Genomic DNA, 23,882 nt, shown 5'->3' with positions numbered 1-23,882 from the left:
TGGTTCAATCACTTCTGCATTTGCATTTACCGCCTGGTGATCATGATACTTTTATTCCCGGTTCCCAAAATCAGTGGGGGAGGTATCCATGTCCGCCTAGCCCGAAACTCAAACCAAAAAAGGCCCACGTATTGGGCTCCCTCTAATATTACAATAACTTCTCCATACAAGGCTGTGAACACTTTCTCGCTCACCATTCTAGAATCATACCGGTATTAAGCCTTCCCGACTTTGAATGTCAGAATCTACCATCTAGTGTGTCAGTAACAACTCTTTGGAGCGAGATGGAAGGGGGTTGGAACAGACATCGTTTTTCCCAACTTCCACAATATCAGTCTCAGCAACTCTTGTGCCTCCAACACCTTCTATGTAGGCAATTGCAACATCCCCCATGACCTTCTTTGCAACGTCTCTCACAGTCGAGTTCCTGTTCCGGATGTTAGGTATGCTCTACTATACTGAGGGAGGGGTCCGCACTTGCTGACCAAAACACAATCCCGAAAAACACCTGTTGAGTTGGCCCCGGATGAGAAAGTGTTAACATTTCTAACAGGAAACACGGGAACCAGTCCAAGCAATTGAGCAGCTCTAGAAAGAACTTGTACAACTCCTGTACTTCCGAATCTATAAAGAACCATGTCTTTCAAGTTCTCCACACGTCTACGGGTGTCAAGTTATTAGCATCTATAAAACTACGAAATTGAGTGAGGATAAACAACAAACGTTTTGAGCTTGTCGTCCAACTCTTTCAAACCTCCACCATCCGGATCGCCATCTGCGACCAGATCTTCCCTGGCATCCACAAAGTCACTACCCTCAACATATCTGACATAGCCCTGCTTCGCTAACTTTCTCAGAAAGACCTCCGAGATTGCGCTGGTAAGCACAATGGTATTTGGGTCTCGCTGTTTAGCAATCTTGGCGATGTTTTTATCTGCATCGGGGTGATCAATCTTGTTTAGAGCGCAAACCGTCGGGAACTTCTCATCCGTGAACGCATTAGCCACTTTTCCAATCGTCTCCGGATCCCAGCTCTCTAGTGGTGTCTTTAATTGAAGTTTGTCTAGGGTTCGGGCGACCATAGCCTGATTGGAGCCATATCCGGAGAACTGGCTTTGAAGAGTATCAACTGGTGAAGCCTCTGTCCATTGTAAATCAAAATTAAGCAGGATCCCCTCAAAGCTTGACGTAAATGAGAAACTTACTCAAAGCCACGTGTCGTCTCTTTATTGATCCCCTATCGCCGCACGCCATATCAAAGATGGGCCAAGAGCCTCAAACCGCCGCAGGGAAAACCCACCATTTCTCCATCAAGTTTCCCTGAATCCACTGCACAATTTCCCCCCTCAGCCAGACGATATCCTGAGAAGGGTCATATCCCCTGGTATTCTTCCCCTCGGCATCCGTAGTCCCACTAACATCGACAACGTGAACCAGTGCATCAGCATGTCTAAGGTCGTCCAGAAACTTGTTTCCCAACCCTCTCCCTTGGTGAGCACCAGGTACAAGACCGGCGACGTCGAGGAGCTCAATTGGCACAGATCGTTTGCCATTATTGCAAGAGCCGTAGTTCGGTTTGCACTGGTCTGATTTGCCAAATCGAATGCATGCGCAGTCCTGGATTCAGACGGTATGACACGGCCATTTTTCTATCTTAGGTCCTGATCTTCTTTATTTAGGGCTTTGGATTGAGAGGTGAAGCACAAAGACTTACGACTTGAAGGTATCCGATTGCTCTCTGGGGATCGATGGTTGTGAATCTGGCGCAGGTAAGTATGACCACGCATAATGGGTATAACCGGGTGGGCGGTTTCGGGGTAACTCACGGAAAGTTCCCTAGGCACCGAGTTAATACGACTCAGCTGAAGTTATGTTCTCTAGGCGCTCCTTCGGACCAGGCATACATACCAACTTTCGAACTCGCATCGGTCAGGGAGTTTAACATCGTGGATTTACCACTAGATGGTTTCCCGACAAGGCCAATGAGAGGATCGCGAGGCATTTTCCTAAGCAATTTGTCGAAAATCGATTGACGTTGGTGCTAACGGTGACGGTTGAAGTGATTGCTGCAAGGTGGGGTAGGGAAGAGTTTGGGGGGGGGGTGATTCCATTCATCTGATTGAGGCTCTTCTCACTAGGATTGCCGAAAGCCATTGCCAGTAGCTGTTACCCGTGTGGCTGCCCTGATGGGCTTTTTTTTTGCCTACATCCCGTTTACTCGTATACCCACGTCTCGCATTATTATTATCCATGCCCTCTCCTGGATTGAAGCTCTTAGCGTGGCAACGTTAGTATGGGATCGGGGAGTGGGTCAAGCACAGAAGCGAATCACTTTGGATGTGAAATCCTCGTTGCAAGAATTTCGACAAAATGAAACCGATAAGGTGTTACCAGGAATACCTCCAACACTTGTGTGTTTCCTCTTTCTAAGGCGTCAATCGAGATTTTTCAAATTTCTACTTTTTTGTAACTGATTCACTTCCCCATCTGACCCGCTTCCGAGCCCAGCACGTTAGGTTGATCGCATACTGTACCGGCACGGTATCATACCAGTATTAGTAACGACAAACCAGTGACTACAGTAGTCTACAGTTGTCCTTGGGGATAAATAAATTATATTGAATCCTTGGAGATGTAAGAGACAGAAAAGAAAAAAAAAAAAACTCCCCTGCTCCCCCGCTCCCGCAGGAATTTTTATGAGATGAAGGCGAAAGGTTTTCCGATTTCCGTTTTACCATCACCCCCACAAGTATTGTATCGGGGCCACCCGAATCTAGAACCCAACAAAAAAAAAAAATTTCATCAATGAGCACGTTTCCGCCACCCCTTCGTGTGAATTAGACCAGGGGAAACCATTGGACAATAAGCAATTCAAGGTATAGGCATGAGGTGGCGGTACTGTACGAGTACAGAGCAATAGTGTTGACCTTGATCTTGGTCGAAATTGGTGGGACAGTCCCCAACAAGGTCGTGGCGAATACCGGACCGTGACCAAGAGGTATTAGTAAAGGGTATCATACTATTTTTATTTTTTTGTTATGATACCCTACTCTGACGGGTTCATTTTTTTTTTTTCCTGTCTGCCAAATATAACTGATGGTAACGGCCTAATATCCCTTGGGCGGTCTGAGACAGTAAAATTCGCGACAGGCACTCTAACCAATACGCTAATCCAGACCTGGGCGCTTGGCAGCTTATTAAGACATGCTGTGATATCAGAATAAGAGAAGGAGTTTATGTGTGAATACAGTAACCGAGAAAACAATGGTCGTAAAAAAAAAAAAACTAAGAAAGTTGAAAGATCTAAGATAGTACATGAATATCCTTATGATGAATATTAAAACAATCGCAGCAAAGGGCAAATCCACACCAAGAGCCATGACACCCATACTAAGTAGTTGGTACTTGCTTGTCCTTCCAGTTTATAGCATGTAAAATAAATTGGCACTGAGTACATTCCAGCCTTTTAGAGTCAAAATATATATACTAATGAGGGGTTGAGTTGCTTGATGAACTGCTAGGGGTAACAGGGGAAGGAAGAGTAGTACACTACTGGAGTTTACTGCAGCAGGGTAAGGAGGTTTTGCATATGTAGGAGGCTTTGTGAGGCTTTGAGGTAGGCGTTTGGGCATAGTGAGAAACTAAATCCTCTGCAATAGCAACACAGAAGGGCCAGGATTCAGAAGGTAGTCTGCAATTAATAAAGACCCGTTGAGAGAGAAGATAGGAATTGATTGTGATAGTATCGAGAAGCCAGTAGAAGATCGGAGGCCAGTTCCATAAGCATTTCAGTTGTGTGAAATAGTAGCTCCCGTACTAGTCCACAATATCTACTCTCACTTTATACCAGTTGTAATTGTTTGTAATTACAGGTATTAGGACATTTGTCCGCTCCATGGTATCAAAAGCCTTACAAATTGCAGGTCCATTGCTGCTACTCTGTCAAGGCTTTTTCCACAAAACTGTAATCCTGTTTTCCAAATTATGGATCGTTGTAAGGAAGTAAACTGCACTCTGATCCTGCCATTATACAGCCAATACCTTTCCAGTACTACTAGCAGGGCCACCACAAAGCTCATTCCAAGGAATATTGGACCAGTCATCATGTAAGTAGAGTGGAAAAGCGGTTTTCCATACTCTTGCTGTACAACACCCCCCAATTCCCAAGTCTCTTAACCTTTCAAAAAGCGTAATTGATGGAAAGTCATTATCTATATAGAGGTTAAAGTAAACCTAGGAGGTTTTAGGTAGAGCTAATGCTAGCTGGTATACTAGTGATCCAGTAACCTTAAGATCACTATATTCAGTCTAAACTTATTAGTTTAAATTTCTAATTAAAATTCAAACCATAATAGCTAAATAGAATTACCTCAAACCTAGCAACAGACTCACTTCTAGAAGCATATATAGCCAATTATAGGTATATCCAGTATTACATAAGGCAAATACCTTATAGTTTTCTGTAATTAGCTTACTAGTGTAACGATCCCCTTTCAGATAGTTAGTTCTTGGCGACGGGGAACGATACTTACCTCTTCTTTCTCTTTCTTTCCTTGTCTTACGATAGTTCTAGGCCTCTGCCTATGTTAGCGATAGTACAAGACCTTTGTCTTCTATCGGAAACACCTATCGTAAGCTTTCTCTAACTCGTCTTCGTAACGAGTGCTTCTTGGCGTGATGATAAGGTTGCAATAAGGATAAAGATCGTAAAGGTGTTTTATATTCGTTAAAGTAATATGTAGGAAAAGTACTTAGAACAAAGCGTGAAGAACCTATCTTCCTCGGCCGCATCGGCCTCCTTATATAGTGTTCTTCCTGCCTTTAATCATGTGACCTAAAATGGTCACATGTGCAAAACCAAATCAAAACAAACTAGTCATGTGACCAAAGTGATCACATGCTCAAAACCCATGACCTTATAGTGAGGTCATGTGCAAAACTCATAAACCAATCATAACGCAATAAACAAGTCATATGACTCGACTGAGTCATATGCACGAAACCCATGACATCATAATGAGGTCATGTGCGAAACATAAATCATATGTGCAAGGCTTGCCTGTAAGGCATACTCGTAAGGCATACTCGTCAGGCACATGTCCCATGACTCATACTTGAGCCATGTGCGAAAGCATCACAAATCCCACACATAACTAATCATACAACCCGAATAGGTTATATGCGTGAAACAATGACATACCTGTGACTCATAACCATGTGTCACGTGAAAACCCTTTCCTTACTAAGTCACGTTCGTGACAACTAGGCATTCTATAGGTATGAAAGCTTTTTCCCCCAAAGCAAATCATCATTTCATCCACAGTCACATTTGACGCAGGTAGGTAATATTTTTAACACCGGTCATGGAGGATGTGATTGAGTGGTTTCAGCTTTTGAAACCACTCTGCCCAACTAAGCTGAATCATCGGATCGGATATGTGTAAAAAGTGCTTTTTCTGATAGAAGTGCTTTATTGATATCACTCAAACCAGTGTGGATCCCTCGCGCTCCTCCTTCCAGTAACGCCATACTCCTACTTCTCTCTGTGTGCCTAAATACAAAAGCAGCCCAAGAAAAACCTGTACTTTATCAGAAGTTACCTTTTTTTACCTCCTCCATCCTAGCCCTCTAGCGACTATCCATTCCCACTCTCTTTCCTTCATTGTAGCATACCTATTGGTAACTTCTACCAAGATACCAATTGTAATCTCATCCTAAAAGAGTTCAAATAATCAAAGTGGAGTGATTTCACTATCATTCCATGGCTGCAAAGGCTGACCAGTATGCTCAACTCGGGGTTGAAGTGGTCTGTAGCACTCCGGAGTAGCTTCAGTAACATCATGCTTACTGGATAGGTCTTGATTTCCCCTTTGCAATCACAATTTTTCTGCATCACATCTTGTGCTACCTCCAGGTATCACATTTGGCGAAAGCTGTGAAAGAGGAATTTGTGACTTCTTTGATCGTGGCATGAGGGAAACTTGGTATATCTTCTTAAACAATTTACTTTACATCTACATGTTATAAGATGTGACATTGCCATCTCTTGTCGATCTTTACTGAGTTTTTCTTTAGCATGCCTGTCGCGAATTTTACTGTCTCAGACCGCCCAAGTGATAGTACCCTATTCGTCACGGCCCCGTTGGGGACTTGTATGCCGTAACTTAACCAGCTCATCCGAAAACAACATACCTTTCACCGCTTAACAAGAGTTTGGGGAGGGGTTATGGTTTTTTAAAAAAAATCGTATTGAGCCCTGTCGATCATATATGTTCAAGGTTGACCGAGAGGGAGAAGAGGAAATGGAGGTCCACTCGGGATCACGTTTCTCGGATGTAAATATCACACATACTCGTACTGTGCCGCTGTCGCAAAGTTACCAGAAGCACACATTTCCCTTTCAATGACCCCTGAAATGAATTCGAAAAAGAACCAACTGTCTGAAATATCTAAATGTGATTTTTACTAAAAAAAAAAAAAAAAAACTTTCCCGAGTTGCAGATGAAGTACCGTACTATAGTAAATTATATCCTCGGAGCCATCGAGGATCAGTTACAATGCATCGATCACATTACGAGTACTTGTATCGTACAACCCAGTCTTGGCAGGCACTGTACTAGTACTGTACTGTGCCCAGAGCTCCCTAGGAGAATAATGATCAGTTTCTTAGTGAGCTTGAGGTAAAGCCTTTTTCTTCTTCTTTCTTTCCATAAATGCACGTTGAATTCTATAAACTAGGCCTGGAGATCCGCCCCGATCTTCATTGCGGTCCGGCCTCTTGAACCGAGGCATGTGGTTCGTGCGCTCTAGAACGTGCACTGAACTTTTCTGGCACGATTACTTGTACATTGGGAACGAAGCCGTTTCGGGTTGTTCCGGGAAAATGTGAATCATATGATACAAGTCTTTTTTTTTTTCCGGGCAATGGACGTTTTTGTCGACACTGTGTTGAGATTTCGGAAGAGGCATTTGATAGGGTTATGATAGTCTACCTCAGTTACACTTTAAATTATGACTACTAAACACATTTTTCAATTAAGGACCTACCGGTATTTGGATGTTCGGATATTGGTATGCGAAACTGGTGATCAAAAGAGGGAACCCCCCGAGATGGGAATTTCGTGGATTCTTTTTATTTTAGTGGTGCTTAAATAATATTATTGGTAGGAGTTTTTTTGTAATAATGGAGGATTAAAGTAGGACGTGTTGCGTGCAACCAAAAGTTAATATTTTGGTGAAGGCAAGGTGCCAGTGTCGCTCCCGCTTTGGAGAAAAGTTTAAACTCCGGGAGTAAGTTAGTCTAAAGCTTCAATCTTAGTGATTCAGGAATGTGACGGGGGGTGCAATCTCAAAAGACAGATATCAAAACAGGCTCTAAAAATGCAAATTGACCTCTATCCTGTTTTGCATATAAACCCAACAGACAAACCCTCTTACAAAGTGGGACCCTCATCACTACTAGTGTACGGTAGTCTTTGCAGATGATGCACGTTTTTGAGCGCACGAACCAGATGCAAGGGATCATTGTTGAATGCGAGCTAACTAATTTTACAGCTAATCGCAACAGTCGGTGTATTGAGTGAAGCAAGTAAAGTCGGCCTCCGACCCCAAAGAAAAAAGAACCCATAAACGCCGTTGCATATGATTATCTTCTAGATCATCATTGGCAATTGATGTTTTGCGATTATTTCTGTACCTCAGCTTCGACGCCGCGCTGGGAAGTCTTTCCTTTATCATGTTGGTTTTCAAAGTCAGCTGTCTCTGGGTTAGCAAGATCTAAGACGGGAGAATACGGAGATTCAGGAAACTAGCATTTTGCCTGGGTATTGCCAGTCAGACCGGAAACAGCGGCCCCAATGGTGCCGGTAACTCTGTTGGCTTCACCGATAATTAGTCCATGTTCCATGCAAGGCAATGCCACAACGGTAGTGAAGTATGAAATATTTGTATAGCTTACCAACTCCCGAAGTAAAATCTTTTAGTTGTCCGGCAGCCTCCTGCCCTTGGCCCTCGGTATTTTGATCCCTGCCCTCACGTTTAAGGCTATCGGATCCCACGACATTGCCGACAAATTCCTTGCCGCTTCCAATGACTTGGTCGGCCTTTCCGTCTCGGCGGTCCTTGTTGTCGACAGTGGCTGCGCCGGAGGAGGAAAGATTGAAAGGTCCAGCCTTGGCGGCGGCACGAGAGGCATCATGTTCTAGCTCTGCATGGGCCTTCTTGTCTTCAGCCTGGCGTTGATCAACAGGGTTCCCTAGGCTTCAAGTTAGAGATGGCTATCTGCAGTGGGAAGCCACGATAATACTGACCAGTCAAACTGCCAATGACATTCTGAACAGCCGCAATGCCGCTGTCGGCGTAGGACCTAAGAGTGGAGGGTTGGCTATCTCCAGTTCCAGACATTCGGAATGTTTGTTTATTTGTTTCCTTGAAGAGAGAGTATTGAGGGTGGGCAAAATGGTGTTTTTTTTGAGGAAGTCAAGTGTGATTATGTGCATGTTGACGAGGAGGCCTCTAGTGGGATCCATCCGAAGCTTTATAGAAAAAAAAAATCCTGGAGCTTGGGATTATCTGACAGATAAACCTGGCGATATGATTCTCCCACAAGAAAACATTCGTTCCAGATAGAAGTTTAGGACAAAGAAAGACGTGCTCTATTGTGACATCATGCCCATTATACTACGTCAGCCAAGCCTTTGGCACCTCTCCCGAGTGAGATCCTGAAGACGATCACCTCAACTCCTGTTTTGCAGGTACTTTCTATACCACAGCACGTTTTTTATATACCGGGTGGCTTTTCAGCTTACCGCTGCTGCTCGCGTTAGTAAGTTATGGTATAACTAGATCTGGGAAACAAGCTTTGAATCCACGAGCATGAAATGCTCTCCATTTCTGCAAACCAGAGCTCCTGATACCACCAACTCCTCCCTCCCCTATCGAAGGAAATCCCCGAACCATGGCATTGCTACAAGTAGAATCTCTCCAAAGCCACGCATCGTGCGGCACGCTCCCCCACATGAGGGTCATTGGAGGCCTAAAGCCACATGAACGTGATCTGATGGAGAGCATCTTGAAAACGTCACCCCTCAAGGCCTTAGAAGCAGCCCAGGAGACTTATCACCTTCGACCAAGACCAGAATTACATAGCTAGCTCATTCCACTATACGAACTTCATCAGAGACTGCCGGCACGTATCGAGCACTTATCCCTGTTTCACACATTCTACTCGAGTAGTATGCGAGCCCTCCTGACCCTAATGAAGTATGACGCATTCAAGTCTCATCGTTCCCATCTTAGGTGTTTGTTATGCTAGTTGTACGAGTAATGCACGGCCCTAATAGGTAAACTACCGGATAGCGAGAGGGGGTGTGGTAGGCTATAGTTCAAGGAGGCACTCGAGTGCTTCAGTATAAATTTATATTATTGAAATGGCAAAGATAGCAGTGCGTTTATGGGTCAAATGTCGATAGGCCCAGTTAGGACCGGCGAGTTGCTTCACTTGGAATGTTTCGCGGAATGAGGTATCAATCAGGAAGGGGTTTTGAAACATCAATATGGGTTTTACTGTGTAGTTAGGCCTTGGGTAAGACTCGAAATAAAACACGGCATGAAAGAAGCACCCCCTATGAGGGGGTGTAACCGGAAGAGAGAAAAAATCCATCTGCCACTACCAGCTACCGGAACATCGTATCATACTGACTGTAGAGTATGATGTTCAAGCATTGGGAGTGAGAATTCGGGCGGAAAGCGTTTTGCAATGTGTCTTGTAAGTTAGGGGACCGTTGATTACGGCACAATCCCGCTATGATAGAACGTCCAGAATTTCCCCTTCGGATTAGGGGAGGGGGAAAAAGCACAGAAAAAAAAAAAATCCTTCAGTCCCCAGCTGAGACAAATAAAAAGAAATTAAATTTTTTTATGACAGAACTTACCAGGAGAGGCAACTCCAGCGTCCTAGCGGTTTTCACAAGTAGCCCTTTTGCACAGAAAGGTGCCCGTAGCCATCATTGGTACCCTCGTATCATAACAGATAAAAGAGGTCATGGCTTCTCACTCTCTATATCAAAAATTTCAACGACGAAGAACTCGGCCGTGTAAGTTCCGCTTTGCTCCATGAGATAAAAATCAGATCTCAACAATCTAACTGCAATGAACTACCCCCTGGGACGGTTGGTGGTGATGGTGGGTGGTGATGACAATTGATTTTGTAAAATTCCCCCAAGTCGTAGGATTTCTTTGGCAGGCCGTGTTACGGGTGTGTTGTAACATGCACCCACCTCTTGCAGGAGATATATCATACAACGCATAAACTTTAATGCTATGGCGGGGAATACGTTCCCGGTGCTAAGACCCGCTTAGTCTCGGCATGCTTTGACGCTCAAAATATTCCATGAACGATATAGGTATAATATCGCTAGATTTTATGACTCACGGCCAACATAAATTATCCATTCAAGAGTTCACATTCAACAAACCTCACCAAATAGCCACCACCATTCACCAAAACCATCGAGCTTTGCCAATCCGACCCCAAGCCCAACGGGCATTATCAAACATCAAACCTTAGAAAGAAAAAAGACATGCCCCAATCAATTCGTCCTATTAAAAGAATCCCCACAGTAGACGCCTATAACCAGTGGGCAGAAGTAAGTGCTTTTCCCGCAGGAAGTACAGATGATGCCAACATGTAAAAAAAACAGGTCTACGATCACGATGGGAACATCCTCCAACTTCAGGATAACGAAGCGTTCGATGCAATCGTCCCGGGACTCTTAAGCACCCGTCCACCCTCCAGAATACTGGACCTGGGGTGCGGCACGGGCCGCAACACCGCCAAACTCTACCGCTCGCTCCCCGAAGCAACAGAGATTGTCGCAATGGACGTGAGCGAGAGAATGATGTCCAAGGCAAAGGCACGAATTACTGCCGAGCCCCAACGGGATGTAGTGATCACCTGGGTACTCCACGACATTGACGCGGATTCCCGGATTCCCCGGGAGGCGAGGGGGGTTGATGCTATTGTCTGCACGCTGGTTTTGGAACACCTTCAATTGGATGTGTTCTTTGGAGCTGTGAAAGAGGCTTTGACGGAGGGTGGATGGATGTACTTGACGAACATGCATCCTGAGCAAGGCCTGTCTTCCAGAGCTGGATTCGTGGCAATGGAAGGGGAAAAGGAGGTCAAGATTCAGGGGGTGTCTTTTAATCATTCGATTGAAGGTATTTTGAAGGCTGCTGGAAAAGTTGGCTTGCGGTTGCTGGGGGAAGTGGAGGAGAGGGGCGTCGATAGTGCCGAGCATGCGCAGCGGCTGGGGAAGAGGGCAGACAAGTGGATTGGAGTCAAGATGCATGCTGCCATGACATTTCGTTTGGACTTAGATTAAGATACGACACCTGGTATTTATAGTAAACCATGTTAGAATACGGTAGATGTAATTTAATCTATCTATGATATATACCATTAATACAGTGTAAGGTGCATCCAATACTTTCATGTATCGTAACTGGAATAAGGAAGCTTCACGCTAAGGCGTTATAGTTGCCCTTCCCACTAAGGTCTGTTGTGTTTTTCACATTACCTACCCGAGTGGAGGGCGAATCTGGTGTTTTTCAGGGTGGTCCCCCCTGTTGAAAATAGCTGCTCGCCATGCCCACGACTACGACCACCACCCAACATGTTCCGAGCATGCTCGGCATGATTCCCAGACAACTGCCCGTCCATCTACCCGTTCATTTTCCGTCCGTTTATCCATCCGCCCGTTCATTTATTCGTTTGTTCGTTCATTCACCTGTTCGTTATCCATTGGCACATCTGTTCGCCGGCACCACTACCCATCCATTCGCCGGCACAGCTACTCACCTGTCCGTCAACTATCGGTCCTTTTGTTGCCCATTCATTCGCCTCCGCGCATATTCGATGTACATTCCCGGGGCCTGCCGTTTGTTCGTTCCCGCCTGTTCGTTCCCCTCCCACCACTTGCTTTGTTGTGGCAGACGTCCTCGTTGTGCGCTTTGGAAAAGCGCTTCCGGCGGGGAAGGATACAAACGTCAAGGGAGTTGTGGCCATCAGGAGTCTTTGTTCCTGTATTTCCTTTGTTAGTGTGGGAAGAAGGATGAGTGCGGGAGGTCAAGGGAAGCACGGAAGGCAGTGGGAGCCCGGGAGGTAGCGGGGGAGCGCGGAAGGATATTGGAGAGTCTTTGCGGAGTCTATTGTTTGTTTTTTCTTTTGTTAGCACAAGAGCACACGAGATGGAATGGAGTGGGGGGTGTGAGAGATACCGCTATGTGGCGATGGGGAAAGGGAGGAGAGGAAGGATAGCTGATCTTTGTCGTTTATTTATACTCCTGTCTTTTCCTATCGGTTAGTTTAGTTGAGAGAGTTCTTGAGGAAGCGAGTTGTTAGAGAGAGAGAGAGAGAGAGAGAGAGAAAGACAATTTTTCATACCCCTCTTTACGTAGTTGACTGCTGCCTAAAAGTCTTGGCGTTTTGTTTTGGCCGAGTGATAGTCTGTGACTGCGGACCCTACCCCCCCCTCCACGGTAACAATTATCGTTGATTTACTACTCCGGACAGTTATCATTTTTATTACTCCCCCTGCCCAATGAGGGGAATACTAGACGTCTTAGCGTGGGGTTCAATTATTCCAGCTCCTACGGTAAGTACACAGCTTCTTTTGTGCTTTTCGACTATTTTCCCCTTTCTTTTAAGCTTCCCAAACCCAATGGTTTAGGTTCGGAGTCTTAGCTTCCCGGAAGAACTCGCACCGAATTCTCTCTTCATGGCCCAGCAAATTATCATGCCCCATAACAGCCCTCAAAAGCGCATTCTCCTCACTATGCCATCTCAGCGTCAAAATCAGATGCGTGTAGGCAAATACCGAAGCGTCGAACAGCCCAGGGTTACTGCCGCCAAAGAACCACATATGATTTCCTAGAATCGTAGAAATAGCTTGAAGGGCAGCACCAGCATCGGCATATATCTTGCGCGGGTCAAGGACTCCTCCGGGATGGGCTTGCAGTAGCTGTTGCCGCGCAGCAGCCTTCGTCTGCCGCAGGAGAAAGGAGGAAACGGCAGAAACCGAACTCCCACAGTACAATACGCTGGCCAGATCCTGCGAGTTATTCGGTTCGAGGTAGAGGGAGTATAACTAACACGGCACAAATGCGCATACAAGGTCAACCCAGTAATCCCAACAACGGCACCAGGGGCCGAGAGTGTGTGTAAGAGGGTCAAGGGGGATTAGAAAAGCTACCCAAGCATCCCTCAACTGAGAGTTAACCAACGCCAGAAAAGCCTCCGCCCGAGCACTATCCATACCCACCATCCCTTCAAAAGAATACCCATGCTTCTCGATCCATGCCGCAAGTTTATTCGATGGGACGACCGCTAGCTCCATGGATTCGGACATGGACCTCCGCTGTGAGATCACGAAAGGTAGCGCACCCGTCGGCGAAGCGTGATTATTTGACGGGACCGTTTTAAACTCGATTTGATTGAACTTCATATACGCCTAAACTCCACCAGCAAAACCGAGCCGCTAAAGATCAGCCGTCGGATTCTTTTTTTTTTTCCCTTTATTATAGTATTCTCATTTTTTCGAAAAACAAAATAAAATAAAATAATGAGGTTAAGGTAAACGAGGTAAACGAGGTAATAACATGAGGGATTTCTTTATACCTGCCATTTCAAACAGCCCGGGTTGAAGCTCGGGTTACCGGAGACTGCATCCTCGGACGTGGTGAAGACGTACAGTGATGGGACGGCGTCAAATGTCGGGCATCGGGAGGGGAGTGAGTTCGCGGGGTAGGTTAGGAGGGGGAAGGAATCGAAGAGCGTTTTCAAGAATTGAGGTATTGGTAGCGAGGCCATTGAGGAGGTGGATGGGCGGTTGACTGATTAGTCGGGCCCTTGTTTTGGTTCCTGCTTTCTTTTTTCCCCGTTTGTTTCAGCAGGTTTGGTTGTTCGCCGGTGATTTGCGGGACAGAGAAAAAGGTGTTTAAATCTAGGTGGGTGACTAAGCAGACATAGAGTATCACTCTGTTCACAACGATCTCTGTGGGTCCACCTCAAACTATAGTGCAAGTATCGTACCGTCTGAGCAGCAATGGTTAGTTAGTGGCCAGCTATCAGCGGAGAAGAGTGATGAGTATTCTAGTGAGGCCTTTCTTAGCAAACCCACAAAAGGTCGACAACTACTTATCACCAATGGAATAAACGAGCTACAGGCGCATAAAAAGATAATTTTCACACCTAATTCCGGTTTCCAATCATCAAGGTTATCCTTCGATATTATTTTCCATCGCGACCAAATTCCAGGCGTTGCCAGACTTCTCCGACTCAACCTTGCTGATGGCATCCAGGCACTGCGTTTTTTCCCATCACAAAATATCACTTGGCCTAGCAATAGAGAATGCTCAAGAGTTCCACAGTGGTAGGATAGCTTACGGCCATATAGAGACTTCCGTTGCACATTCATCATCGCTACAATTTTCTTCAACAGCTTGTGTTATCCCCCCATCTTACTTTCCTTTCCTCTCTTTACTCACCTCTCATTCTCCTTACTTCCTTTTTTTTTCTTCCCTCTTCTACAACTTCAATCATCCAGCATAACAATTATCAGTTTCACCACCCCATCCTCTACACTGTCCTTTCTACGATAAACCCACTGGGAATCTCAGTATCTTCCCCCGTGGGGAATGGTGCCTGTGTGAGGGCTCTGATACAGTGCTTTAGCCATGTGTCGAGGAGTTACAAGTTCCCCTTCATACTATCATAGGTCCGGCGAGAGACACAATGAAATGCTTGTATGATACTTTTCCCCTTCACGCCACCGTACTGTGGGCGTTATTTGCGCCGTCGGGGCACCTATCATAAAATATCACTCGGTATGATCGGTGGATAAGATGTGCAAGGTGCAAGGGTAGGAAGATGGCACATAATTCCGGATCCCAGCGAGCACGGAGGGGACAAATATACCGCGCGAACTTATCATCAGTCACTCCCAATAATCCACCCGATACCAAGAATACTAACCTACCAGGGGGATGTTCGGCACGACCGTCGTTTGAACTGATGGTCGCCTCAAAAAGCGTTTCGCGCGCAGCGATTCGGAATGGACCAATCACAACCCGGAATGGTGGATCATGTAAGCTGCCTTTGGGGGGCATACTATTGTTCGATTTGAAATCGTGTGTACAAAACGAGATTTCGAACGATGGTGTTCAGACGACTTGTGTGCCAAACCGCCCCTGAATCCTTCGTCAAGTGTGGTCCGCGAAGACATCATCTCGGCACCCACTGAAGGTGTGTTAAAGGTCGACTAGTAGCGTCTTGAAGGGCCATCATAGGATAAGGATTCAATTCTAGTTGAAGTTCGAACCCATCTGACCAAAGAAGACACCATTTTTATAGCGTGCCAAAACGGGGAAGGGGGGGGGCAAGACATCTCTCTCGATGTACTCAGTGACTTCCGCAAAACTCTCCGAGGCCGCGTAGCATGTCCTGGAGGCCACACGCCCAATTTCACTTCTTATGCCGTTAGGCGCGTATCAGTATCATCATCTCCAGTGATTTTCGTGCACAGACTCGAATACTATATCGAACCCCTCGTTGGTGATTGTGACCCCTTCGAGGCTTACCATACAAGTCTCGTCGTGATTCCCTATCCGAGGGCTAGATGGGGGGTTATCTATCAGATAGAGATTGTCAATCAAGGCTGGTCTTTACGCACTTTCCAAATTCTATTATTTTACCTCCCTCTCTGCAATCCTTGATAGCAATAACTTCCTCTCCCCAATTCAGCCTAACCATTCCCCAGGTGCCAGCATTAGTCCGGCATCCGTTTCCTCGTTGTTTGAAGCTTGGCAACCGCATGGCCAGATAACGGGCTGGCGGGGAAGGCTGGTGTATGACGGGTGATCACAGCATGAGTATCAGGAAAAGAGCGCAGAAACAGCACTTTAAAATCGATCCGATCCATCCGTCATTTTCCCACTCGGCAATTTAAAAACTTTTAGAAGAGAAATGAAGTGTGGAGAGGATAGGCTTGAGTGAGGTGAAATCAGGAGCACGGAGTAGGGAGTTGGCGTAGGTTTTAATGGTTAATACCAAGTATGAATCCAATATTTAGCGACTGTGGGATTTCTGCAGCCAAACTATATACCGAGCCCCATCCTCCAATCCCTCTATTAACACATTCTGCTAGAATTGTGCACGTACAAGCAAAATGTAAATACATGCTTCTACCAAGTGGCAGTCGAGTGGAGGACCCGTGGCGACTATAGGCAGATGGAAGAAATCAGCATTCAATCACGCAGTTCTAAGAGGGGTAGTAGTTCCACCCCTTCCTCGGCATGACAAGACAGTAAACATTGAGCTCTCTCCACTTTCCTCTCCACTCCCCACCGACAGAAATTCCCCCTCCCTCGAGTCATCACCCAAGTATTCCACCATCATTAGCCTGACAGTATCCCTCGAAGCCGTCAGCACAGTAATGAGGAGCAAGCAGGCCCAGTAGCGATGCCGCATTCGCGGGGGATCTGGGAGTCCCCTAGTGTGCCACCGGCACCTTAGAGATGTGTGACCTCGGATAATAATATATATGCCTTGGGCACATCGATGCATAAATTTAATCCAAGACTCTAGCTCTCCTGTCAGAGCATATCTATGGCAATTCCCAAGTCTCTCTATCTGGTCAGCATTGTCTGCGAGGACAGAGACTGCCAAGTTAACAGAGCACAATAATGTGTAGTTCAGACAGGGAGCCCGGAAATACCAAAGTGCCAGAGATGTCGGGATTTCCGCAAAGCAGGGAGTAGACAAACGGCTTCCATTCAACTATAGTAAATGATTTGGCTGGATAATGTACGATACGATATGCTAACCATTGGCAAACCCGAGGATAAGATGTTCCCCCAGCTCGCGTAGAAGACAATACCAACCTCTGTCCAGCCACCAGTAGCAAGCACCATTAGGATCCTTCTTTTGCGCTCACTCAATTCATAGCCTCGGACCCACCACCATCCCAAATGGGCTGCGCAACCGCTTTATTATGATACTACCAGCGCCCCGTTGTCAAATGAAAATTCTGAAAAACCAAAGTCAACATCAAGTAGAGTGTCATTTTGTCCACCGATCTCTATCAAAACAATAATAGCGATACAAACTGCACATATATACAAACATCCAGACTCAGTGAAGCCACTCATTCCTGGCCCAATAATGAAATCCATACCTCAAGAGACCCGCACCGCAATCCTCGGTACCAACCACCCTTCCAATGCATTCCGAACAACAGATTCTGTTGGGAATGGTAATGATGGAATTGAGGGTTTGAGGGAAGGTGAGGGAGAGAGAGGAGACTTGGAGGTCTTGTCAACTGAGTAATAGGGTGAGCAGAGATTAGAAGTAGAAGTACAAGAGAAGAAGAAAAATTTCATGCCGTATCAGGAGCTGACATGCAATGCTTGTCGGATATCTCCAAAAAATTCTGTACGCACTCGTACGAGTGAGTGCTGGTGCCCCGGATATCAACGCGGGCACGGGTGCAAGGACTAACGTACTCGAATAGAGAAGGAAAGGAAATTTTTTATATGAAAAATGAAAAGAGAATACGAAGAGCCCAGTACGGTAAACGGGGAAGATATATTTGACATAACGAAAGTAAGTGCAGCACCACAAGGTATGCAATAGACTACAGTTACAGTATCGATCGAGATCCTTCACCCCAAGCGAAAAATATAAAGAATGAGGAGAAGCGGAAACCCCAGCCTCCATACGAGCACTGAATAGAATATACCAAAACCCAGTCTTAACTTAATCAATTGATACAGTACAAACAAAAATAGATATCGCAAGTAACCTAAGCCAACTTGAAATAAAATGGTATGATATGAGCGAACCGAATCGATGAATACGAAAGCGAAAGGAAACTGTGATTGTAACTTGAAAAAGAAATAATCACCAATTCCGTTTTTCCAGAAAGAAATGGAAAAGGAAAAGGAAAGAAAAATGCAAAAGACATACCGGTAACTTAAAGGCCGAGACAGGATAGGATATTCCCAGGTAACCGAAAAAGAAAGGTATCGAAAGAAAAAAAGTTTTTGGAAGAAAATTTAAAAAGGAAAAAAAAAAAGAAAAAGGTAAAGGGAAAGAAACAAACTAACCAATTAACTTGACCTCATCCTGACATGACCAGTACGCACCGTTTCCCTTCAAAAAAAAAAAAAAAAAAAAAAAAGAGTAAAGCGAAATCCCCCTAACTAAACCAAGAAATCTAGTGTACACACACACAAAAGCAACATTTCCCAAACGACGACCCAAGGAAGAAAGAGCAGAGAGACGGGACTTCAAGTCCCAGCATTCTTCCTCTCAGAGTCCAACGTCCCACTAGCATATCCATCGTCCAAATCATCCGACAAGCCAGCCAACCTCTTCTGTAGAGAATTACAAAAGTCAATGACCCTCTTGCAGTCATCCTTCTGTACACCGGCTCGCTTGGACACGTTCTTCCCGCCGATCCAAACTCTAAGCATGCCCGCGGCCTTATCAACGCTCTCACCGGCATCCGTAGCCCAACAAACGTCGCTAGCAATGAGCCGATTGAGCGTCTTCCAGATAGCCACAAAGCCAAGCAGGCCAAGCTTGTTCTTAACGTCGGCAGATTCCCGGCCCCGCCAGTCGAGTTCGCTGAATAGGCGGATGGCGCCGACACGGGAGCCGCTACGAAGGAGGTTCAGGGCCATGGCGCAGCGGATGGCGATTTTGATGTCAGTTGTTACGGCTGTGGGGACGTGAGGTCTGGATACCATGATTCGGGGAACACTATTGGGGGTTGGTTCATGGGGTTGGATATCTTCTTCGAATGCTTTGAGTGCTGCGCGGAGAGTTGTGCCATCATCTTTGTCTTCCAGCATTGCTTTCGTGACTAAAGTTCGGAGTTGGGCTTTGCTGTTTGGTGGAGCAACGTTCAACGCGGCTTCGAGGTCTTCGGTGATTCCGCTTCGGATGACTTCGGTGTTCCGGGTTTTAAGGTTTGCGGCAAGGACTCCTTGGAGGACCAAACTAGAATACCAGGCGGCAACAGCATCCAATGGCGAACGGACTGACTCATCCTCAACAACGGTGTCCATGCCTTCATCGTAGCCTCCGCAATTCTCACCAGTTCCCCTGTCGTAAGCAAGGTTGTAGGCTTTCTGAATGATCTTGCTGTGAAGGACTTCGTTGGGGTCGAGGTCAAGGAGACGGGCAAGATGTTCGGGAAGGCTCTCGGCCGAGGAATCGGTATTATTCAAACTCTTTTGCTGGACGTTTCTTGCCTCGAGCCAATAGTAGTTGGCAAGCCAGTTAGCAAAAGACTCGAAGCTGCTTCCAAGATCCCAAAAGAGTACTCTGATATGGAGGGCATTAAGCATCAAACGACTTGGAGTTGCCGGTAAAGTTAAGGAGGCTAAGAGGGTAAGTATAAGTCTTGAGTGAGTGATAGTAGCATCGCCCCCGGCAAGTTGAGCATCCAAAGCAATAGACCACGCCTTGATCCGAGCAGCTTCATGCTCTTCGGTCATGCCAGTAAGCAGAGCATATCCGTTCCATCCGATGAGCTTGCGGAGACTAAGCTTCAAAGTTTTATATGCTAATGCAGCGATTTCGAGTGCAAAAGAATGACGGGGCACCCAAACCGATTGTATAGCAGTAAGCCATGCGGTGCGGCGAACCTCCAAGGATGAAGCCAGAGATGGGACAGGTGATAGAGCGGCATTGTTGGGTGTGTTGGACTTTGGCTTTCCCTTGGTCTTGGAGTCGAAAAAGCCTGGGACGATGACATATATAAGTGCCGAAACGAGAAGCATCATCTTGAAGGCCAACCAAAATAGGTGACTCCCAGCTGTGGCTGAGGACTCGGGGATACCAAAAATCTGCATTATCGCGGTGGGGAAAGGGATGAGTTGACGGGTTCCATTTTCTTGCTCCTGCAGCCCATTCGCAACCATCAAACCCGCCAAACTTCCCACCATCAACCTGCTCATCAGGCCGCCACCGGGCCCACCACCACCCCTGGATCCACTACCCGATTGGCCAGCGCCTCCCATCGAGCCGCCCATGGTAGCCAACTTCTCGAACGCTGCCAACCGGTTCTTCAATTGATCGTTCTCATCTTGCAGTCTCTTTGTTCGTTTCTCGAGGTGCCTGATATATTCGGTAGCCTTCGCCAAGACGGTAGCTTTATTGAGCTTGTGTGCAGGTGTCAACCCTTCGAGGTCTTCTTCGTCGTCGTCTTCGCCCAGTTTTGAGGTGCCGGCCATAACGCGCAGTGAAGGAACCGAATCTCTCAGAGCCGCAATCTTATCATTAAGATTAGTCCGATATCGCTTCTCAATCATATTGTGTGCCGTTTTCTTTGGCTGTTGTTTCCGGCCGGCGGCGGGTGCCGGGGCCGACGAGCCACCATCCGGTGCTACATCATCAGTGCTAGTCTTTCGCTTTTTCGGGCGAGGGATTGCATTATTGTCATCGCTATGCGAATCGTGGGCACGGGAATCTGGGCTGCTCGAGGTACGATGCGATGATGAGGGCGACATGTTGTTTACCGGTTCCTGCGATTGGGGTGTTTGCTGTGGTCGTTGTTGTCGTTGCTGGGTGACTTGCTGAGCTTGGGGAGGGGATTGCCATCCGATAGATGTAAAATCCTCCCGTTGCTGAGCTTGCTGAGCTTGATTTCTCCATGCCAACGGAGAATATGACTCAGGGTTACTCCCCTGAGCTTGCCCTACCGACCCAGAACCGGCGTAGTTAGTGAAGTCGAACAACGAATCGTTCTCCTTCCCGAATGGATATGCCCCCTCCAGCGCGGTCTGTGTAGCGGGGTCAATTAGAGATTGTGTGGGAGAAATGGTTGCTTGTTGGGGGTTTCCGAAATAGGGGCGAGGGGGCGTGTCGTTCTCAACTTTGATATAGTCATTGAGCGGTGTAACTACTCCACCCTGTTGCTGATTCGACGGTTGCCCTTGCGATGACATGAGGTCCCAAGCCTGATTCGACAGGATCCCCTCATCAATGAGGGCAAAGAAAGCAGGGTCGTTGGGATTCCAGGCAACGTCGTAGTCGAAGCGAAGCGATTCCGGTGAGTGAGAGGTAACGGAGCCGGATGACAGGCCCGGAGGGGAGGTAGAATTTCTGTTATCGATAGGAGAAAGCGATAAAGAGGTATCAAGCACGCTAACAGGAGAAGCTCCTAGGCTATTATTAGGATTCGAACCCTTAACGTTGTTTGGGGTTGTATTGATATTGGTGTTGAGATTTTCCGGATCAGCTTCCAACCTCGCCAGAAACTGAGCGCAAGAATCGTAATCGAGATCCATCCTCGCAGAAGTGGTAAGAGGGGAGTCTTTTGAGCGGGGAGTGAAGAGGTAGGTTTAACGTGAGAAGGTGACAACAAGATGAAAAGCTATGGTCCAGTGAAAAAGTGTACTTGTTTGGACGAGGATTGCGGTGGACTGACGCTAGAGGTGAAGAAGGCGGGGGGTGCGTAGAGTAGAGTGTCGACCGGGGCGGAGTGCAACGCCTCCAAGTAAGAATGGCCCGAGGAGTGGGCTGACAGTAGCCTGATGTTCAGAGAAATTCGCGTGGTGTTCCGATGCTCTTCCAACCGCCCCGTCAAAAAGTCGCCTGTTCCCGACAACTGGCTCGCAAGTTGCCTACATTTCCCCCCCTGCACTCGAGCATTTTAGACTGCACATAGTCCACCCGAGTAGAGAGAATAGACCATTCCACTCTCTCTGAACGGTCCACTTTTTTTTTTTTTCCTATATACCCTTTGGCTACTTTTATCGACTCCATATCCCCCCTCGATCGAGTGAGTGAATGAATGAGTGAGTGAGTGAGTGAGTGAGTGAGTGAGTGAGTTCGGCGAAGGTACAATATCATAGCAGTCCTCGTTTCCTATTTTTGCCTCGGATAATTATATATCGTACGTTACCCTTTTCATTCTTCACGGTCATATCTCGCTACACCCTGATGTGTTTCTCAGGAACTATCCTTGGCTTATATCGCTGTCTATCTATCGCCTACTCGAGACACAAACAAAATTGGCATGCTCATTACACACAAGTATCATACCGTATGATACGATATGATCCGATACAATGTCCGGAAAGAAGTTATGGAACAGTTATCCGGGGTTAATCAGCTGGATAGATACCTGCCCTGGCGCAAATCGAAGGTTAGTGAACAGTTAATCTAGGTTTAACATTGCAAAGTAACCCCCGCCTCGTACGAAAACATCTCCTCGGGCACTTGTACGAATACTGGTATGATAGGTACAGGACGAGTATCGTGCAATACCCATATTGGCACCGTAAAAAACTCCCGAGATCCATCTTCCCCGCCAGCCTTGCACGAGTAGCCTCCGGATCCAGGGATAAAATGTCCCGAGAAGGTTCAGTTTTCTCCTGGCACGGAATAAGATCAGCCCACTGGATGTTTTAGGATCCCATTAACCGGTGGTATCAGCAAAGCCGCGGGCTGACGGACTGATCTCCGCTGATGATCTGATAGTGACAGGTTTCAAGAGCTTTTTTTTGCCGAGCTGTGGAATAGCACCACACAGATTGTCGATATCGCACAGGATATCGCACAGAATTGACGGTGAAGTCTACCGGTATCATGATAGCACACATGTATGTGTGATACCGGCATGTATCATACAAGTATGATACTGGTACGAGTATGGTAATATTATGATGCCGGTATGGTGGCGGTGTACTCGCGCAGTGTGAAACCTGGGGGGAAATAATACTTGCAAAAACCACGCGTTAAAAGACAAAATAAGTCTAGGATTTGCACCAGCGAGCCACAAAGGGTATTTTTTTTAGTTCATAATATTATCTCATTAAATTTTCTTTTAATTGTTGATTGCATTTTTAGATTTTAGATTTTTAGATTTTTCCTTGGTATGATAATAATATTATTATGGTATTTATTTATTTATTTATTCATTTTTCCTCTTTACTCAAGTAAAAGACACCTTGAAGTCTAGACTCTCTCTCTCTTTTTTTTTTTTTATCCTTTTTTTTTTTTTTACCCTTTTTTTTCTCCCCTTTTTTCCCTTTTTTTTTTTTTTTTTTTTGCCAGGGCTCCTCTTCCGGCAGCCTTCAATTGACGCTCCAGCCGCCCCAGGGCCGGGCCCAAATCCTCCACCCAACCAAAATTCATGAGCAACGACGATCCAAAGAATAATATCATAGGTTGGCTTACGCTCCCAGGGCTCATTTTTTGTTTTTTTGTGATCATATCATACGATTTTTTTTGTTTCCGCCTGTTGCGTTGTATCCTTAGCACGGTTAGTACTGGTACTCGTTCGTGCAACCCCCCCCTCCCCCGGAAAGACTTTTTTTTTTTTTTTAGCAAGGATCTTTTGTGGAACCAGTACCAGAGAGCAAAGGATAGACATCTCCTAGCGCTTACCAAATGAAGGTCATTTAGTGATCAGAAACTATGAGCTTCCCAACAAGGGGACATTTGCGACTTTTCAGCCCTCCACCATTGAAAACAACCTCCTTTTTTTGGAGAGAGACTAAAAAACAAAGCAATTGTATTTTTGTCGCTTTTGTCGTCGGCTGTGCACCGCTGTTTTGGGATACTAACATACTTACCGTTTCGGGGCGTTGGAGCAGAGGGATGTGAAAATGACGTCGAGGACCCCATAAAATCGCAGATTAGCGGGGTCCTCCTTGTCTCATTTGATCTCGGAGGTCGTCCCTGCGTAATGACGGCCCATTGATGGGGGCGGAGGAAGGCATGGTCGGAAGAACTCTACCTCAAGGCGAGAGCAAAATCAACTCCGCCATGAAATGGTGTAGTCTAGTGGTGCCGTAAGTGTGAGTGG

At 46.3% G+C, this 23,882-nt stretch overlaps 4 protein-coding genes; all 4 read right to left on the bottom strand.

Moving 5' to 3' along the window:
• On the bottom strand, positions 1–2,295 carry GSTUM_00005462001 (uncharacterized protein). XM_002837514.2 has 10 exons: positions 1,957–2,295; positions 1,896–1,919; positions 1,715–1,760; positions 1,420–1,617; positions 1,301–1,381; positions 1,206–1,237; positions 724–1,141; positions 478–660; positions 307–427; positions 1–245 (listed from the first exon to the last, which is right to left on the bottom strand). The coding sequence occupies exons 1-10, from the start codon at positions 2,000–2,002 to the stop codon at positions 216–218; spliced, it is 1,179 nt and encodes a 392-aa protein (XP_002837560.1). The 5' UTR covers positions 2,003–2,295; the 3' UTR covers positions 1–215.
• Positions 2,296–7,512: 5,217 nt separating this feature from the next.
• GSTUM_00005461001 (uncharacterized protein) lies at positions 7,513–8,597 on the bottom strand. XM_002837513.2 has 5 exons: positions 8,310–8,597; positions 8,058–8,254; positions 7,958–8,025; positions 7,809–7,878; positions 7,513–7,755 (listed from the first exon to the last, which is right to left on the bottom strand). Exons 1-5 carry the CDS (start codon positions 8,401–8,403, stop codon positions 7,555–7,557), a joined length of 630 nt encoding a protein of 209 aa, XP_002837559.1. The 5' UTR covers positions 8,404–8,597; the 3' UTR covers positions 7,513–7,554.
• A 2,092-nt stretch (positions 8,598–10,689) lies between these two features.
• On the bottom strand, positions 10,690–13,870 carry GSTUM_00005460001 (uncharacterized protein; the record flags this gene model as incomplete). XM_002837512.2 has 7 exons in its annotated part: positions 10,690–11,394; positions 11,460–12,082; positions 12,141–12,207; positions 12,280–12,349; positions 12,446–13,148; positions 13,254–13,511; positions 13,679–13,870. 3 exons carry the CDS (start codon positions 13,868–13,870, stop codon positions 12,705–12,707), a joined length of 894 nt encoding a protein of 297 aa, XP_002837558.1. The 3' UTR covers positions 10,690–11,394; positions 11,460–12,082; positions 12,141–12,207; positions 12,280–12,349; positions 12,446–12,704.
• A 4,216-nt stretch (positions 13,871–18,086) lies between these two features.
• Positions 18,087–21,357, bottom strand: GSTUM_00005459001 (uncharacterized protein; the record flags this gene model as incomplete). XM_002837511.2 has 1 exon in its annotated part: positions 18,087–21,357. The coding sequence occupies one exon, from the start codon at positions 21,355–21,357 to the stop codon at positions 18,349–18,351; it is 3,009 nt and encodes a 1,002-aa protein (XP_002837557.1). The 3' UTR covers positions 18,087–18,348.
• Between the last annotated feature and the right edge of the window lie 2,525 nt (positions 21,358–23,882).

This window comes from Tuber melanosporum, assembly GCF_000151645.1.
Source record: "Tuber melanosporum whole genome shotgun sequence assembly, scaffold_19, strain Mel28".
NCBI lineage: Eukaryota > Fungi > Ascomycota > Pezizomycetes > Pezizales > Tuberaceae > Tuber > Tuber melanosporum.
The sequence above is the reverse complement of the archived record's forward strand: the minus strand, read 5'-3'. Positions and strand labels throughout refer to the sequence as shown.

What these genes read in the sequence shown, in the direction of transcription:
- GSTUM_00005461001 (XM_002837513.2), bottom strand. Translation starts at nt 8,403, where the DNA reads ATGTCTGGAACTGGAGATAGCCAACCCTCCACTCTTAGGTCCTACGCC. An exon ending in AGGAATTTGTCGGCAATGTC is followed by an intron (nt 8,026 to 8,057) that starts GTGGGATCCGAT and finishes ACGTGAGGGCAG; the next exon opens with GGATCAAAATACCGAGGGCC. An exon ending in AGATTTTACTTCGGGAGTTG is followed by an intron (nt 7,879 to 7,957) that starts GTAAGCTATACA and finishes TTATCGGTGAAG; the next exon opens with CCAACAGAGTTACCGGCACC.
- GSTUM_00005462001 (XM_002837514.2), bottom strand. Translation starts at nt 2,002, where the DNA reads ATGCCTCGCGATCCTCTCATTGGCCTTGTCGGGAAACCATCTAGTG. An exon ending in AAAGTTGGTATGTATGCCTG is followed by an intron (nt 1,761 to 1,895) that starts GTCCGAAGGAGC and finishes TACCTGCGCCAG; the next exon opens with ATTCACAACCATCGATCCCC. An exon ending in GGAAACTTGATGGAGAAATG is followed by an intron (nt 1,238 to 1,300) that starts GTGGGTTTTCCC and finishes GTGCGGCGATAG; the next exon opens with GGGATCAATAAAGAGACGAC.